Below are 20,011 nucleotides of genomic sequence, written 5' to 3'. Positions count from 1 at the left end.
ATTCAAAAACATACAAGTATGAGAGAGAGAGAGAGAGAAAGAGAGAGAGATGACCAAGATCTCTAAAACCTTTATCAGCAATAAATATTAGCATGATCTGGACACAAAGAACTCTAAAGACAATTTTGACAATTTTTTCACTGGCTATGATGACTCATGGAGCCATGTCAAAGTCAGCTGCTGGAACTGGTGAATGACTAAAGCAAAGCATGGGTGGATCAAATTTTTATTAAGTTCAAAGTTGCTACCCATGGAAATTATTTAAACCTAGGATAACTTCTTTGCTCCTTAGGGCTATGAAATAATACTAACATGTATTACTGCCTTAAATGTCAAATAAAGGCAACACATTTTAGTCATACCCTAGAGGTCAGTAGAGCATCTCAGTATTTTAGATGAATCAAGGTAGAAACAATACATTTGAGTTTTAGTGGTTAAATAAGAAAAAGAAAGCACACTAGATCCTTTCTCCTTCCTAAGCTTTTTCCTAATTCTGCTCCATGCCTGCTTAATTTAAGTTCAATATACAGGTAAACAATATTCCTTTGTATTATAACAGCAGGGAAAAGGGGAAAGAAGACCATACAGATTCCCTTAGGCGTGAATAGTTTATTCGGACTTTTAGATATTGGTCATAGAATAAACTGCTTTTCTGTGATAAAAGGACACCACAATATTCTGTGATTCTGTGACTGTAATATTATTGACAAAAACAATGTATAACTAATCATTATGAAAACAGTTCAAATAGTAACTATAATATCTCTCTGGATCTCCTTATTGTTTGTCAGTGATTTTCATTTATGTGGTTGTGTGCACATGCGCGCGCATGAATGTTTGTTGTTTTAAATAATCAATTGAGCATGGAACTAGCAACGCAAATACTTGAAAATAAAGGTGATACTATATAGACTGCAGAGTTCTGAACTATATCCTTAAGACATCCAGCTATACCCTAACCTACTATTATCATCAAAGATTTGCAAAATGGGGGTGTTTCCTCTTCCTTAATTGTGGGAAATTTATTTTCAGAAATAGGTAGAAATAGCAATCAAAATCTAAACTGCTGTACATAGTTACAAGAAGGACCCATCTGAAATAAGTTTAACTTATTTCTATCATTCTTTCATTCTCCCTTTAGTCATTTTTCAAATTGTTTATTGTAATTTATGTTCTTAGCACTCTGTTACATTCCTTGAAATAAATTAAAGAAACATATAGGTTATTTTATAAAGCTTAAACTCCATTAAGAAAAGTGAGGTATAGGCCCATAAAATTGAATATAACAGAGCTAGACAACCTTAATGTGAAAAAGGAGAGAATGGAGGCTTGAGAGCTTGCTGAAGACAATGTAAATGAGACGAGAATTAAACTCGACATCAAAGGCTGATAGAATTCAAGTAGGCAGAAAAAGGCATTCCAGGCATCAGTTTGCAGGAATTTCCAAACAAAGGAGATATTTCTACCATCAATCTCACATGCAATCTAATGTTCTTAGATAAACTGATATCCAGCTCTTCACAAGGCCTTTCACAGGGTTTGGTAGATGAACTGCCAATTTTGTTTGCTTCATGTGCATTCAAATCAAACATGTCTAATGAATTCTGAGTACTGTGAAACAGGAAGATTCACAGGGCACTGGCCCAATATGAGAGATGCATTCTGCTTTGAAAATTGGGTAAAATGCTTCTGCATAATACCTATGTCTTTATATCTATACCCTGGTAAACACTGCTAAGTATTAAAAAAAAGTATTAAGAAATATTTTTTTCACAACATGTTCCCCCCCCCCAAATATTGTATGATGATGTTTAGGAGCACTAAAATGCTTTAGTTTTCTGTTAGAACAGGATGTTCTGCCTTTTGATCCATGAGTGGGTAAGTACTTTGAAATGATGGCCGTGAACTCTGCAAATAATCAAGACAACCTGATAAACTTGTTTGTTTGCCACATGACAAACTGAGAACTTGGCAACTCTACTTAGTCACCCACAGAGCACGACATTTCTTTGTCAACTAGTCTTTCTGCTGAGTTGACTTGGTGTCTTCAGATTTCTTAATATCTTGTCATTTTCTTCCACAGCCTCCCATCTAGCCTTTCCTGATCCCTATGACCTGGTCAAAATATTTTAATAATGTATGCATAAACAATAAAAAGTAATTCACTCAAAGAGTCATGTATTCTTTTGAAGATGTTTGAGTTTGTAGGTGTATGCATGTGTATAATATATATATGCACATGTATGTATGTAAACTTATATATTGTAAAAACGTAACTAATATGACTATTGAAAAATGTTATTTATATTAGAATTTTTTTTAAATTTTCAGGCTGACTAAAGAAGGGAATCTTAGATATTATATGGGCTATATAAAACTATTCCCTTTTCTTCCCCTCACATGATTCATTATGATATTCTAATAAAATATTTTCCAAAACTTTATGTTTAGTACATTTTAATAAGGCCTAACTATTTTTATTCTACAGAAACAGATTATTTAAGTTCCTCAAAGTGTATTCCAATTGCATTCTTTGGTCATATATAAAAAGACATCCTCAAAAATTCCTTGGTTATTTTCTTATTATTAACTTGATAATAAGCTAAAGGGTTATCTTCACAATTTATACCTTCTTTGAGATCTGGATGATACTTCTCCAAAACAAGGACATATTTCTCAAAATTATCTTATTTTGTGTTTGTCAAGTACATATTTGTTTTTCTTTTTACTGTTAATGAATTATGTCAAATACATTTGAAAATATTCCCAGATAATTTTAAGTGATAATTAATGAATTTCTCCTTTTAATCACCTTTCAAAAGTAATATATTTAAAGATAGTTTAATAACAAACTGTGAAAATTAGCTGTCACTGGAGATGAAATTCTAAAGCGTAGAAGTAAAAGTAAATTGCTATTTATTAAAAAAAAATTTAGAGAGCAGGATGTTCTAGCAAGCCAAGAAAACGGATTCAGTCTTATCACTTACAATACATTGATAATACTATAGAAAATGGAGTACAATGAAATGCAATTGAGAAGATGATGTAGTAATCACACTATTTATCTGGAAGAAAACCTTAGAATTTTCCTATGCCTAATATGTATTATTTTATTGTAGTTTTTAACATATAGCAAACTATAAAATAATTTTAATTAACAGTTTTTATTTTAGACTTATTTGAATTCTAGATGTTTGTGGAAAGTAGCAAATAAGGTTGGCTGCCAGGAACCTTAGAAAGCATTGAATATTAACACTTTGTAGAACTATTTTTTTCCCACTGACTAATATCCTTCCACCAGCCACTTTGGCAGACCTCAGGCTGAGTAACTAGGCCAGGTACGAGAGCTAATGAAGTAAATACAAGAGCCATAAGTGCTTTCACTACTCTCCAAAAAAGAGAGGAGCTGTGGCCCTATGGGCCTGAAAAGCCTGCCAAATCAAGGCGAAAAATAGAGCATCTCTAAAATAAAAAAAATAAATGAAAGATAGAACATCTCCAGGCGGCTATGGTAAGCTGATGAAGTGGAGATAAGAAAGATGAAATAAATCATAAAACAAATAAAGGAGGAGAATTCTTGGTAGACAAAATGTATCTATCCCAAATGTTTCAGAGCAGACTTCCTTAACAGCTGAAAAAGTTTCCAAAATATGCAGGTCCTAAGAAAAAAACATTGTTGCATTTGATTCACTTTAGTATTCTTTAAGGGGAAATTTAAAAATAGTATTTGAAAAGCATTATTAAAATTAATCACAATTGTCTAAGCACTTAGACAATAACACAACAATATTAAAAGGCTATAAGCTCTGAGACAGAAGAATTGGCAACAACAGTGCGCTTATTTGGAAAAAACTTTTCTAATGCAGTAAAAATGATGAGATAGGCAACGGGTGGCAGATGAACTCTAAATGATAAAAGCCAGAGGAGTTTTCTGATCTCAATCAAAAACTTATTACTCTTAAATATTTTTTCTCTCTTCAGATGAATTTTTAAAGAGTGAAAGAACAGAAAAGGAAGAGGGAAGAGGAGAAATACTGAAACTCTCTGTGCATGCTAACAGATTTGGGAGGAAATTCCAGAATATAAAGTGAAAGATATCTAGCAGGATGTTAAGATAAAGAACAAAGATAAGATGTTCTTAATGTACTTTGGACCTTTACCTGGAGTCATGCAATTATAGAATAATGCTTGTCCCTCTCACAGGCAGCTCTAATTCAAGCATTTCATTGTTTATTATACATTAAATAAAGGAAATATAGCATGACAAGCAGTTCTCTTTAGTCTCTGTTCTCAGATGCTTCAGAATAAGGTCCCTCTAACAAAAAATTAATGAATCAAAGAGTATAACTAGATATTCCATTGAGGTATTGGAGCTGTCTGAGTCACTGAATACTAACTTTTCAGGGATTTTGAGCAGTTCCTAAACTTATGGCAGCTTGAAATTGATCATAACAGGAGTATTTATGCCATGGAAATTGACAAGACTACAAATCAGGGTTTAATACCAGATCATTCCTTCCCTCTACTAGCATATGTATCCAGCCTCTTAAAAATTCCCAGCTATGTTAACTTAATATGTACAAAGCTTTATGTTAGACCTTGAGGAAATAAGGAATTCTAAGAAAACTTTCATGTCCTAAAGAGATTTAAAAAAAAAAGATATTCTGAAGAGATATACAAACTATTTTAAAATTTTGAAAATGCAAAACAATGCACATAACAGTAGAGCCAAATGAATAACAGAGAATATTTGAGTCCTATTTCTACAAGAGTTAGTAAAGAAAAGAACTCAGAAAGGAAACAATAACTTATGAGAGAGAGAACTCAGGTGGAGAGGAGACTAGAATAAAGTGAGAAATATGCCCAGAACATCTAAAGAGATTGAACTTACTTTAATGGAAAACCTGGGTCAAATGTGAAGTTACAAGGCACAACAGAAAATGTATGAGATTTTGTAATGGTGAAACCCAGATTGAACTCTTTACCTTGACAGTTCTTAAATGTGTAAGGCTACTTTACCTCTGACAATCTCAGTTTTCTCATCTGTAAAATGGGGAAACATTCTATTTTCAAAGTTTCTGTGAGGATTAAATGAGTCGAAGTGTGCAACATCTCCTAACATAACATTGATTTTTTGAGAAGATACTCAAAAAAAAAGGAGGTGCTTTTGTTATCATGCAAAAGTATACTTGAAATGCGCCCATATCTTAATTTGTAGGCTCATGAAATGTTAGAACTGCCTCTCCTAAAAATAAGCTTCTTTAAAAATCCAGTTAGGTGGAATTTTTAAAAACTCTATCTTTAATTACCACATGGTTTCTCTCATTTGTAGAATATAAATAACAAAAAAAAACTGGTAAAGCACAATAAAAATAACTCTTAGAGTCTGTGAAAACTATGGTGGGTACCACCATAGCGGGAGGAGGAGGGCATGGAGAGTGTAAGAGGATAACATATTGGCACTGGGGCTTTGTTGGAGGGCAAATGAAGCATGTGCACATGTAAAGTGGGAAGTTGTATTTCAAAACTTATATATTTTTTGTAAATGACTGATAAATCAGTAAGTTGTGATGAAAAAACTTATTTCTTATATTAATAGGCACAGAGACTTTCTTTTCAAACATATGCTTTTGATGGATGTACATTGTATAGGAAAAAAGAAAGTTAGGTCTCCTCTGCTTGAATCTGGTATTGTTTCCGAGCAGCCCTCCTTCTTAGCTCTGCTGCCCATGCCCTGAAGGTATTTCACTAACTGACCTGAATACCAGGACAGCACTGTGGAAACCATGGGCCACCAACCAAAGCCTTCATTTCATAAGTAAGTAAACTGAAGCTCTGAGAGAGGAAGTCAAAAGTAGTACTCAGACTGAAGTTCAGCTTTCTTAATTTTCAACCCCAAATCTGTACTACTGTAACAAAATAAATAGGCAGTTTACTTAGCTTTAGCCACCAGGGGTTTTACTCTTCCACATAGAATGTTGTAATACAACTAAAGGCTTTAGGTTTCAAGATGAGTAATAAGCAGTTTCATTATTTCCCACCCAAGTATTTTATTTCACCTGTTGTGGCAGCTACCAGGTTAGTTTAGACACTTCTTATAGGTAGGAAAGAGCCACCAACTTCTGAGATTGCCCATTAACAACTTGAAAACAGATTATGTTAAAATCCTCACTGTTGTATAGTTTTTAGTTAGGTAACTAATAAAAATAAAGGAACTAACCTTCAAGTAACTGGAAAGTACACCATTATTTCCTTGTTCCAACCCTCCTCACATATATTCTCATCCTTTCAATACACTGTTCACCAAGAGCCTCCCCCATTGCCATGGATAAGTCTCAGCACTACCACCACAACAGCCCTCCCAAGGCAAAGTGGCCAGAGTTTAATCCCCCACAAGGGAGCTAACACCCATGGGGCAGCAGACCTCTCCTGCTTTGCCCACTACTCCCCATAGCAGTGTATTTCAGTAGATCTGCCTGTTCTGCTACCACTGTCTCTCTCGTGAATCCTCTAAATCCCTACATCTCTAGCCTGCACTCCAGCTCTTCTACGCAAAAATAAAAAAAATGAAAATCTTACAATAAATGAATAATTCTTGGGAAAAAAAATACTGTTCACCAAATAGAAAATTCTACTTAATAGAGTTTTTTCCTCATAATTGAAGACAATCTCAACCTTCACTTATTGATGACTTTAAGAGTAAAACAAAAATATGCAGCCTTCCTTATCCAGGGCTAGATGCAAATGGCCCTTCACATAGAGATTCTTAAGTTTAAGGCTACATGAGTGTGTAGAACTGGATTAATACACAGTAAAGCATTAGAAATATTGGAATACATTGGAAAAAAAAACATTTCCACAGGATGGTGGAAATGAGGTGGCTGCTCTGCAGCTCTAAAGCATAAATTCAATTGCTGAGCTCCAGTTCCTGAATCATATTTGAGAGATCATATGGATTCATATATTCTTTGAGTTTCTTGCCTATGTATTCATTGCTTATATTATCTTTTGACCCTCAGTCTTGAGGCTGCTCATATTTCGAGTGGTAGATATTCTTTCAGAATGTGGAAACTAACCCTGAGTATCCCACAACATCCTCAGAACCAAAAGACACAATTCCTAAGACTTCACTGTAATCTTAAAACCCTGTGCCTCTCTAAAATGCATTTTAGAAATTCCTCAAATTTTTCAGAGTCCAGTGCCAGATGGGAAGGCAGACAACCCAGGTACAGATCCAAGTCTATGATCAAAATATCTGCTCTAGGGCCTCCCCTGGTGGCGCAGCAGTTGAGCGCTGGGCTGCGAAGCTGCCCGCAGCCTCTGTAGCACCAGTTCGATCCCCGGCCGCCAGTGAGGGTCCCACATGGCGCACAGACCTCTTCTGCCCTGCCTGCTGCTCCCCTCAGCAGTGTACTTCAGTCCTTCTGCCTGCTCTGTTCCCTGCTCTGGCTCTGGTGAATTCTCTCACCCTCCCGCGCTTCTGACTGTACCCAGTGTTTGTATGAATAAATAAATAAATCTTTAAAAAAAAAAATATCTGCTCTAGCTGGAAAGAGCCTGGTGCCTTGGATTTCACCAAGAGTAATACCTGGAGGTTAGTTCTGCGAATAAAATAACCCTTGGAAACACTCTTACAAAGTTAGATATCTCTGAAAGAAATAAAAGGTGGGACGAATGCTGCCTGACTCCCATGTTTTAGTAACATTGGGGCACAGAACCCTTTAACTACATGTACTATGAGGTACTGACCACTTATTCTAATAATGTGAAGGTATCCAGGGAGAGGTTCAAGGCAGCATTCAAAAAACTAGAAAGGGAGACAGGTTGGGCACAGTAGTAGCAACAATTTCATCACAGAGGCTGAAACCAAGAGCATCAGGCTGACCATGGCCATCAGCACCAGCTAGGCAGAGAGCTTAGAAGCCACAAAACAGAAGCCTCTTCTGAACATGAAGAATCACAGCAAGACAGTGAGCATTGCCAAGTGGGGAGAAGCCACAATAGTTTCTTGTTCTGGCTGAAATGTATGCTTCCATTCTGTAGACTGGCTGTGGCTTTGGTGTTCTGAATCACTCTCTTGGTAGCAGTCCTAATTTGCTCTCTAGAAGCATGGGTAGGAGGCAGCGAACTGGAATACTTACAAAACCCAGCCAAGTAGCATGAACAGTGATGTAGATTGTGTGGGCACTGTGCACACTGAAGAGCAAATGCCCTTTAAGAGGGGACAGTTACGGATTAGCCCCAACTATTATTTTCATGTCTCAGTGTGAGACCAGATCTTCCACTTGTAGGATTTTTTAATGTGAAATCTTCCACTTAAAATAGTTTCACCACAAAGCAAAAGCACTAGTACTTAAAAATTAATGCAAAAGTAACTGAAATCGTAAATTTTATATTATATATTTTGTCACAATAAAAATGATTTAAAAAAAGAAACAAAAATCATGTGGGACATATAAATCCATCTACAGTCTGGATTCTGTTTTAAATTCTCCAAAGTCTGCCCTAGTAATAGGGCCTGGCACTGCCCTTCCTTGCATGTCAATCTCTTTCTCTCCCCATTTCTAAAAATGGCTAAATCCCAGTGTCTCAGCCCAGGGTCCCAGGTCCTGCAATCTGCCACAAGATTACCCTAAAGGTACACTTTGGAAGATCTGAGGGTTTTCTTGCCATGGATTCTAACAAACTGTCAAAATAGTCAGCACTTGAACACAGTGGGGGTTGGGGTACTGGCCCTCGACACAATAAAAAAGAAACATAACTGATTCCCCCAAAATTTAACTATGATTGTCTCTCAATATTCATAAAGGATTGGTTTCAGGAAATAACACACACACACACACACACACACACACACCCCTTGCAGATACAAAATCCCTAGCTGCTCAAGATCTTTATTGATGGCCCTCTATATCCATAGGTTTTGCATCTGCGGATAATCAACCAATATCCAATTGGTTGAATCTGTGAATGAGGAACCTGAGGAAATAAAGTCAACTGTATTTACTGAAATGATCTGGGTTTAAGTGGACCCATGCAGTTCAAACCTGTGCTGTTCAAGGGTCAAGCGTACACCCTACTGCCTTTGTTGGAACATCAAAATCCTCGCTGTGTGTTGTGTGCTGGCACCATGCTAAGTATCTTATATGAATTATCTCACTAAATAAAATAACCCTGTAAACTAGTATTACTTCCCTAATAAAACCTGCGATCAGAGAACTGCACAATTAAATTCAAATATGCAGCTATTTCATGGAAGTACTGAGATTTAAACTCAAGTCTGAAGCCAGGTCTACTTCACTGCCTCTAAATGGGAAATGCAGGAAAGAAGAGAGGGCGGCGTATTTCTAAACCTCTAAAAAGATGGAAAGGGAGATTCATTCTTGTGGCAGTCTGAGTCAACTTTACACCATGTTTTAAAGGTTCACCAATATTACTAGTTTCCAATTTTACAACTTTCTATATACAGTTACCTGTGGTTTCTAGTTTAGGGATTTCATGGACCAATAATATTTAAAAATATATTTTGGAAGCAACAAAAGATTGCCAAACTTCTATTTGGCCAAGTAAGGATATTAAAAAAACAAAAACAAAAACAAAACTATCATTTAGAAACATCATTACTTTGGTGAATGACAACTACATATTCTCTCTCTCTCACTCTCTCTCTCTCTCTCTCTCAAAGGGAATCTGACCTCTGTTTGCCCCCATCATGGCTGGTTGTATGCATGCACATGCACCCGGAGCCCCAACCTCAAATGTGTGATGTTGCACAAGCATGCTGGGAGGATCATTGGAGCTTGGAAAACCTTACACCACAAAACAAAACAATATCATTATAAGTGAGGGCTTGGTTCCCATGTCTCAGGGTAAATCTAGAATATCTTTTATTTTGCATATGAGGCAACTGAGGTCTCAGGAGGTTAAGCAATTTCCTTAAATAACACCTTTCAGTAAATAACACTTCTTTAATAACTCTTGCAGAGCCAAGCCAAGAATTATCTTGATAGCCTCTTCAGTTCTTTTTTCATCATTAGAGACAAGCTATACAATAATGTTAATATAATATATATATACTAGAATACTTAACATTATTAATTAAGTAGGTTTACGAAAGGATAGATTTGGATGTTTGCCACTATTTATAAAAATGATTCTGGGAGAAAATACATTCTGTGACACAACTGACAGATGTAAATGTGCTTTATAACACATAAGTATTCCTTGGTTTCATGTCCTGCTTCCCCAGCTACCATGAAAAGAACATTTAGTGTGATCCTCACAGGTGAATCAGCTTCTAGCCCTCATAGAGGGTTATGTGATTAACTTCAAATCAAGAGTTTATAAATCTCAGAACTTCTGAGTATGTTTGCACCCTCATCAGCACTCAACATAAGACTGAGATTGGGTCACTGACATATAATCAGGAAATAGCTATTAGCATAAACCTTAATTGGAATCCTAGTTACTGTTCTGTTAGCATAGCATCCTTCCTGGGTTTTAATGAGCACTGTCCTATGAAAATATCCTTTGAAACTGGGACCTGCAGACAAACATGAGTCTGTAAACCATACATACTTTTAAAATTCAAATATATTACCTCTTTCAGAGATAGTCATGACTGTAGGAAACTCTCAGTTCAAGGAACAAATAATTAAATATGACCAGCATCTGACTCTGGTGAACTGACTCATAGTTGTTTTTAATTTATAATCATTAGCCCAGATTCTTCAGTGATATGATACACATATACATGCAAATATATGTATATATCTGGTGATATGAGGTATATAAAGGTATATGTGCATACACATATGATATATGCATATATGATGGATACATGCATGTAAGCATATTTGACCATAGACATTATATACAATAATGGAAGTATTTTTGTATATATTTTAGATAATACTATATATGATATATAGGTACTAGTCAAAGAATTAATAAGATCAGTATCAGGGAAAATTTTCTAATTATGAAAAATGGCCATCATACTTGAGAACTTCAATTTTCTTCTCCATTTTCCAAGGCTTGCATTTGACTGTAGCAATCACTTGTCTATTCTCATCTAACTCTGCCTTCAATCTTTCCAGCTCCTCTTGATCAATTTCTTCTTCTTCTTCCCTTTAAAGGAAAAAAAAAAACCCTTAATAAAGGCTTGAGTTTAAAAAATAATGCTATCCACATAAAGAAGACTGCTATTGGATAGACATCAGCTTGACTATATATAGTGGATGAATATACTAGATCCATAAACATTATCAGAGTTCATAGTTAATTGTTGATGCAGGATTTCTGGAATTACTATAACTTTAAACAATAGTGTTTACATTCTGATGCCCTGAAACTGAGCTGTTCTTTTCTGTACACATCCTAAAACTCTCAGAACTAGAAAACCTGTGGAAAGAATAATTGCAGACCTATCAAGATATTATCCTCTCTCCTTTGTTCCCTGATACACCTTGAAGTACGTTTGGTGGAAATGAATCTTTGAAAAGAACGTCAAAGGAATTCAGTTGCTTACTGAGCAAACGAGATTTATCTTTTCACTTCTATGTTCCTAGTATTGCAAAATATGTACAGTCCAGAACTTAAAAAGAAAAAAATACTAAACATGAGTAACGTGATTTTGAAACAAGGAATGTAATTCCATACTGTAGAGATTACTTGGTAATAGATTGTTTCTTTTATTAAACTAATGTTGTTAAACTTCAAACTCACCCTTCTATTTTTAATATGGTGATATTGGGGCTGGAACTCTGTGGGGCTCATTTTTGCGTTGTCAATATGACTGCTAGTAAGGTATACTAAGACAACATGTGTTCTTGCACTTCATTTTCTGACTATTTCCAGAGGCAATGCTTTCTCTTTAGCAATAATTCTTAGTCCTGGGAGCTGCATGGTCTTTCAAGAATGGCAGAGAAATATAGTTTGCCAGCTTCATCATCACCCCCATTGAGTCCAGCATTGCTAGAGCATCATCCCCCATGCAGGGGCCTGGGTTTCAGCTCCATGGGCCTCTCCTCTGTGCTTCTAATTTTTACTTTTAACATCTTACCATTTTCCTTCAGCTCTTGGGGCAGTAGCATCATCCTATTGCTGCTGTCACCATGATATTTTATTGTTCTATTATCACCTTTCAGTGACTATTTAACAATTATTTATACCTACTAAATAGTTCCCATACTAAACTATACATGGTTCAATTAACTGCTGATGTTTCTTTCAACCAATTGGACCCTGATAAAGAAACTGTAATCTGCTTAATGTTAGTCAAAAACATCTCATAGTTCAGGAAGCTCATGACTGACATAGCTGATGTTGAAAGTTCCAGAAGATATCAACAGTTTTACATCCCGCTCTACAAAAGCACTTTATAATCTCCTTCCTTTCCTGCCAATTCAGTTTTTAGTCATATCATGGCAATGAAACAAAAATTTACTTTAATTCTCTAAGATAACACTTCTTGTTGGCTATCTAGTTTTTGGCCAGTTCAGATTATTTTGCTTAGAATAATAACTAACAAGCTGGTTCAAGAACACTACCAAAGTATGCTAAGATACAAGTCTGATTTTTAACAGGTTGCTTCTGTTTTTATTATTTGATGTTTATTATATAAAATCTTACAGTGCTGTACAACTACAACATAAAATATATGAGAATTTTTTATGACATCTATATTCACATTTTGTTTTTAATTTGTCAATTATAATGAGTTGGTTTATCTTAGGAGGAAAAATATGTTTTAAGGAAAATTATCAAAATTGTTTCCATGTAGACATAGATTAAATCTAAATTCTATTGAGAATTGTTTTGCTGAAATATTTACAGAAACTAGCAAAAAGAAAAGAAAATTGATGTCAAGAAACTATTAAGAATGGAGACTAGGGGCCTCCCCTGGTGGCGCAGCAGTTGAGTGCTGGGCTGTGAAACTGCCTGCAGCCTCTGCAGCGCCAGTTCAATCCCCGGCCACCAGCGAGGGTCCCACATGGTGCACAGACCTCTCCTGCCCTGCCTGCTGCTCCCCTCAACAGTGTATTTCGTCAGTCTGCCTGTTCTGTTCCCTGCTCTGGTTCTGGTGAGTTCTCTCACCCTCCCATGCTTCTGACTGTACCCAGTGCTTGTATAAATAAATAAATAAATAAATCTTAAAAATAAAAAAGAAGTGGGGCTGAATAATATTTACTTAATAAATGGCTTATGTATAGAATTTTCTGGATGACAGGGTTATTATCATGAACTCCATGCTCAAAGTATACTAAAATGAATAATATGTAAGATATGATATGGATAGACATTATTTCTAATAGTCTTTTTTGTTAATTATTGATTGTTCCAGGAGGGCCATCCTGTGTTCCAAAATATATTTCTGGTCAGATAAGTTAATTTCAAATATGCAGTAATTAAAATATGACTTCAACAGAATTACAGGGAAACAGATTTTCTAAAGGAAGGATAGCTTTGATAAAAGAAATACTAATCATATTAAAAGGATATAAGCATAGATTTTGCTTCATCTTCTAAAATTTAGGATTAAATCCATGTAACAATAGTTTTGTATCTTAGTTTGATTTATTTAAAGCAGAGTTGTTGGGGAAAATTAATATGTGCTGAATTCCTCACTGCTATTACTAATTCACTTAAAAACTGGGTCAGGAAAATCCTATAATATTATTAGAAATACTCCAAAATGTCTAACAAAGCAGTGTTTTTTAGTCACCATCTCCAAAGATAATGAACATACAAACTAGGTTTTAGATGGTTTCCAGCATTTTGTCAGTTTAAATGAAGCTCCCTCAGGTGTTTTGCTTGAACATTTAAATAAAAAAGACAATGAATCAATTAACTTAAATGTGCCATGATTTGCCTATTAATCTTAGTCTCAACATATATTTGCTAGTACATTTTCTTGAAAAAAACTCTTATTTAAAAAGTGAACTAATAGAAAATGTACCTTACAATAGACCAGAACTATCAATTATCACAATTATGATACTATTTAGAACAGCTGACCAAATCTGCAAAACTAATGAAGACAAAGTCCATTTTAGTCAAGTGTAGTTATATGATAGAATAGAGAGGCAGCAGTGCTTCTCCTCAGAATCTGGAAGAGAGCAGAACCTGCTAAGGACAGACATTGTCACAGGATCAGATTCCCTCACACAACAGAGGCTAAGGCCAGTTGACACTTACTTCTTATTTTCACAGGTTGAGCAGTTGACATGATGGTCTTAAGAACAAAGGAACAGAGGAATTCCCACCGATCTCACCTTTTTTAAAGGCCCTCTGTCGGGCATAAGTTGAGAAGAAAAGCAAATTCTGGAACACAACCTATATTGTGCATATGACTATTGGAGACATTTTCTTGATGAAATACCACTGTCAAAAAACATCGACTTTGCTAGTAGGAAATATTATTAGATAAAAGAGTAATAGCAATAACAATAATACAAAGAACTTCAATGAGTGTTGCACTATGTTTTTGAAAGGAACAAAACAAAGATATTTGAAGATACACATAAAAAATACCAGAGTCAAAATTTAATGCAGATGATGGATTGATCTTTGAAGAAAGAAGAGGAGTTTGGGGAGGAGGAGGTAAAAAATGGTGCAAGAAGGGGAGGAGGGAGACTTAAAAATTTAAATAATTAAACATATTAGTAGAGGAGTTACTCTCTTATTCTAGGAGCCACTATCATTTATTCATACCAGTCTTCCTGACTGGACAAAATTTCCATTAGGTTGCTGTATTTAGTTAAAACTATTTACAAGGAAGTAAATAATTGCTAGTTATTGAATATGGAATATGTTCTCTTTGAAGGACATCTTGAAAAGTCCCTCATCATTTCAAGTCGAGGAGTGCTTTTCAGGAGATCCCATTACCTTCTGGTGGCTCAGTGACTCAACTACCTGTGGGTGGCCATGTAACTATTCTCTTAAAGTCTTTCTCCAGCCTAAGCTTTATATAAGATATGTGTTACATGCACACTTTTCCTACCTGCCTGCAATCTGCCAATTTCTTGAAATCAAAGGCCAGAAAATTATTTTCTTAAATTTTCCCTAAACAGTATCTAATGCATTATTCCACCCAAATTCAGTGCTCAGTAAAACACTGATGTAGTGGAAAGTCTGGTACAAGTTTGTATTATAAAGAAAATAACACCTCCCAATCATCTGTAACAGGGAACAGCACCTTTTTTCCGTAAAAGGATGATAATTGATATTTTAGGCTTCGAATGCTACATAGTCATCTGTTTTGTTTTGTTTTATTTTGTTTCATGAATAACCCCTTTGAACTATAAGAGCCATTCTTAGTTCTTGGGTTCAGGGTTGGAATTAGATGTAGTTTGCCTATCTCTGCCCTATAGATAAAATAATTTGGACTTATCGTTTAATGTTTAAAAATTTTTCCACTTAGAAAACATGGTATATAGTCAACAGGATAACTTTAACATACTTGAATTAACTATAAGATATTAAGGACCTGTAGCAAGTTAGATCTTTCTCCAAATCACATAGTTCATTTTAATGTATATTTATTTTAAAATTCAATTTGAATATTAAAATACATTTACTTTAGTGGAAATAAAAATGCAGCATCATTAAGCCTGTCTAAAAGCCATTTTAGTTACTAACTTTAAGGTCAAAGAGTATCTAAAGGGAGTGGACTTCTTTCAGCATCAGGTGCTGTTCAATGAGTAACAATTCAATTTAGATCGGAACTGACTTACACTCCTCTCCTCAACCTCCTTCTCCTTTCTTTTTCTCTGGCCTTTCTTGTTTCTTCATCCTCTGGTTCAGGTTCAGGGTCATCCTCATTGATAACATCTCTTTTCCGTTTCCTCTTTGGTCTCAAACTCTCTCTTCGAGGTAGTTTTTCTTCTTCCTCTTCACCTAAACATGGTAGTTAGTGAATATATCAGCAAGTATTCTCTTCTGCAACCAAATGAATTCTTACTTTTCAATTATCATTGTCATACATCTGAGACCACAGTCTAGCAATTCTTCATATCACAATAAGATGCACCTTGCCATATATATTTCATAGCATGCCATTTAAATACATTTATCCAGATTTCATTTACTTTGTGATTCATTTATTTCTTAGTGCACAGGGCAGGAATAGCAAGGAAATGCTACAAGCTAGAATAATTTGGAATAAACGATGCAGTCCTTTTTTTTAATGTTTGATATATTTTATTTTATATAATTCTTACATCATTTTTCATTTTTGCACAATGCATACATTCTCACCTTGGTTATATTCCCCATACAATTGCACCCTCCCTTATTTTGACCCTAATCCCTCCTTTCCTCCCTCCCCTCCCCAACCCTAGTAGTGTGTCTCTGGTTCATAGTTGCTTGTTGATTTTGATTTTTTTTATTACAATTAGTCTTTTTCCTGGTCCATTATTTGGGTTTTCTAAATTCCTGCTATGAGTGAGACCATCTGGTATTTTTCTTTTTCTTTCTGGCTTATTTTGCTGAGCATGATCCCTTCCAGCTCCATCCATGTTGCAGCAAATTGCATGTGTTTATCTTTTTTTGATTGCTGAGTAATATTCCATTGTGTATATGTACCACATCTTCTTGATCCAGTCATCTATTTTTGGGCATTTGGGTTGTTTCCATAGCTTAGCTATTGTAAATAGTGCTGGATGCAGTCCTTTAGATCGCTCCTAATTCAAATTACCTTCATTCTTGAGTCCAAGTACATCTATTTTCTTATTCTACATATTTTTTCTTTCTTAAATGAAATTGATAAGAAATGCATTTGCTTGATCATTCTATCCTTATGAATAGAAATGACTTGTATATATAAATTTAATGTAAATCTGAGAAAAAGTGATATTTTGTTCATCAACTAACAATACCTCATAAAGCCAAAACTTCTTAGGAAGCTTCCAGGAGAAAGAACAGAAAGTTCCTTCCTTCAAGGGAATTTTATAACACACAACCCTACTTCATTTTCATTTAGCTGCTCTTTAACTTCTCATAATTACAATCAACTATTACATTAAAAAGCAAACATTATAGTTATCACTATTCCCTCAATAGAAACGACTGTAGGAAATTTGCATTTCAGTGGAAAACTGTGATTACCAGTATCGTATTCTTCAGTATATCTGATTCAGAATCTATGAGAGCTATTTTGTGTCCCCATAAGTTATAGATAATTTGACTGCAATGCAAAATAATTCTTGTCCGTAGACATGCAAATGAATTCGTCCATTGAAGACATAATCAAAACAAAGTTTTGGGCCTCCCTGGTGGCGCAGCTGTTGAGCGCTGGGTTGTGAAGCTGCCCGCAGCCTCTGCAGCACTGGTTCGATCCCCGGCTGCTCCCGGGCCACAGGAGGAGGGTCCCACATGGCGCGCAGACCTCTCCTGCCACCCGCTGCTCCCCTCAGCAGTGTACTTCGGTCCTTCTGCCTGCTCTGCTCCCCGCTCTGGCTCTGGTGAATTCTCTCACCCTCCACGCTTCTGACTGTACCCAGTGCTTATACAAATAAATAAATAAATCTTCAATTAAAAAAAAAAACTTTAAAAAGTTTTGCCTCCATTTGCACAATCATTTGAATATTACCAATCTGTAAGTGGATTTGCTGTTGGAATTTCCTTTGGACAGCTTATAATACCTCACCAGAGTCCTCATTAATTAAATATGCCCATTTTTCATATGTGTCATGAATTTATTTTTTTAATTATTAACTAACAATGCTTACTTTATAAAATTTATAATTTATATCTAAGATGTAAATATTATCCATAATACTAAATTTTGGTTAGGAGAATCAGGAAATAACTTTTTAACTAGCTTTTTAAAAAATTTATTGCTAGAACATTAGTTTACAGAACTATGTAATTCAGAGGTATAGGATTACCCCTCTTTAGATGTATGTCACCACGCCACACCTACCACCAAGGCAACCATAGTCCTCCAGCAAGTCCATTGGGCCCCGTCTACCCTTATCTTTTCACCCTCCTCCCCCTCCTTGGTAGCCTCAATTCTACATTCAGATTCTAGGGTAATAGGTTTGGTTTTGACTGACCCTTTGTTTTGTTTTTCTATAGTCCATCATTCTTTCTTCCTTATTTCACATAGCTTTATTCCCTCCATTTACATCTATGTTGTCACAAATAGCAAGAGTTCATCTTTTTTACTGCCAAGCAGCATTCTATTGTGATAGCACATCTTTTTAATCCACCCATCTGTTCTTGGGCACTTAGGTTGTTTCTACAACTTGGTTATTGTAAATAATATGACAATGAGCATAGGAATGCATGTATCGCTTCAAATTAATATTTTTGCATTTTTCAGATAGACAACTAGGAGTAGAATTGCTGAATCATATGGTAAATCTATTTTTAATATTTTGGGGAACCTCTATACATATTATCAATAAGGGCTACTTGATCATGAGTAATTTGTAGTTTGAGCAGTATGTGTGTAAGCCATTCGAATAGACTCTAGACTGGAGATTCTATTTGTTGGATTTTACTTTTTTTGTGAAACCATCAAACACCATCTACACATGCTTCTGTGATTATATGTGGCAGCACAACCCCAAAAGTAAGAGGGTGACTCTCCTGAATCACCACTATTCCACAGAAACATATCCTAAAAGGCCCATTCCCACTTACTTGAATTTTCTTCAGTATCATCTTCTTTTTCCTCCAGTTGGATTTGAACTGTTGAAGAAAGATACAGTTCTTTAAATGTGACACAACTGTTAACAATGGATTTTTACTATTATTTTTATCATAAAATTATTTGTACAGTTAATAAAAATACTTCTCAATAAAATTTTCAAAATAAAGTTTATTAAAGATATATGACTACTACACTTTAAACAATCTTATATAATGTTGCACAAAGACTTGTCTGCTTCATTGCTTTCCAGGACTTACAAAATATATCAGTTACAAGTTGATTCAAAATAGTTTTGACCAAAATAAATTTGTTTTGTGATATGATGACTTGGAGCTTGTTGACTGATTCCTTTGATTATAAATTGAATTGTCAGTAAAGTTATATCCGCAGGCACAATTTGATTAGCATAACCAAATTTACTCTGAAAAGGAGACTATTTCATTCTAACCAGCTATTCAGTGTCAAAGTCTTTCAAAAAAATGTTTAAGACAGATTTTTCAATTATTTCTACAGGTATTATGTGGATACAGCCTAAATTTTCTAATATATGATTTACTTTAGTAATGTGGGGGCAGCCGATTTTACATTTTTTTCCCCAAGTCAAATGTCATTTCTCCTGCTTCTATCTTACCCCATACTCAGATAGCACCTTGTCAATAATTTTACCCCATTTTTATAATGGCCTTATAAAATTTTAATGGCACATTAATATGGGAAAATCAATTAACTGCCTATTATTCCCCTTGTCAATTATCATCCATATAACGGGCAGGAATAGAGCTCTGCAATTTGTCATGGTAAAAATTAGAGTAAACTGTATCTTTGAAACCATATAATGGTAACATGCTTATGAAATACTAATTTTATTTTTATTTAAGGTGTATGGGTATATGTTCAAAAAAGCAAAGATGATAAACAATGTTGCTTGGAACAGAAGAAACAACCTTTGATTTTATTTCTGCTGGCTGTCAAGGGTTATTATCACTTGACAGGCATATTGAAAAGGCAACAAATGCTAAGAGTTCAAACTCCATTCACAAAGAAGATTATTGTAAAAGCAGTTTTTGCCTTTAAACGGCATCTGCATAAAAATTTTTAGGTATGCAAAAATGTTATCACGCAATGTCAGCCATGGAATGTGAAAATAAGTATTCTTTTGTTCAGAGTGGACATATGCCTTCTGTTGCTGGATGTAACTAGATCTGCACAGGACAAAGATCTTTATGTCACCATTGAGAGTTTGCAATAGTGAAGGCAGACACTTCTAAAAGATATTCTACATTCCACAATAGGTCATGGTCTCTTATGGGCAATTAATGCCACCACCAAGCTTCTTCAGTCAAAGAATTC

At 35.2% G+C, this 20,011-nt stretch overlaps 1 protein-coding gene across 1 annotated transcript in view; it reads right to left on the bottom strand.

Moving 5' to 3' along the window:
* The window catches only part of TMC1 (transmembrane channel like 1), a gene marked incomplete at both ends in the record, with an annotated part of 94,934 nt that extends 75,637 nt beyond the window's left edge, over positions 1 to 19,297 (bottom strand). The window contains 4 exons of the mRNA XM_084237782.1: positions 11,002 to 11,130; positions 15,738 to 15,900; positions 18,652 to 18,737; positions 19,293 to 19,297. Of these exons, the coding sequence (XP_084093908.1) occupies positions 11,002 to 11,130; positions 15,738 to 15,900; positions 18,652 to 18,737; positions 19,293 to 19,297 (383 nt within the window). The remainder of the gene's footprint in view (positions 1 to 11,001; positions 11,131 to 15,737; positions 15,901 to 18,651; positions 18,738 to 19,292) is intronic.
* Positions 19,298 to 20,011: the final 714 nt, after the last annotated feature.

The sequence above is a fragment of the Talpa europaea genome (genome assembly GCF_964194135.1).
Source record: "Talpa europaea genome assembly, chromosome: 7".
NCBI classification, from domain to species: Eukaryota; Metazoa; Chordata; class Mammalia; order Eulipotyphla; family Talpidae; genus Talpa; species Talpa europaea.
This window is presented reverse-complemented; position numbering and strand designations above follow the sequence as displayed.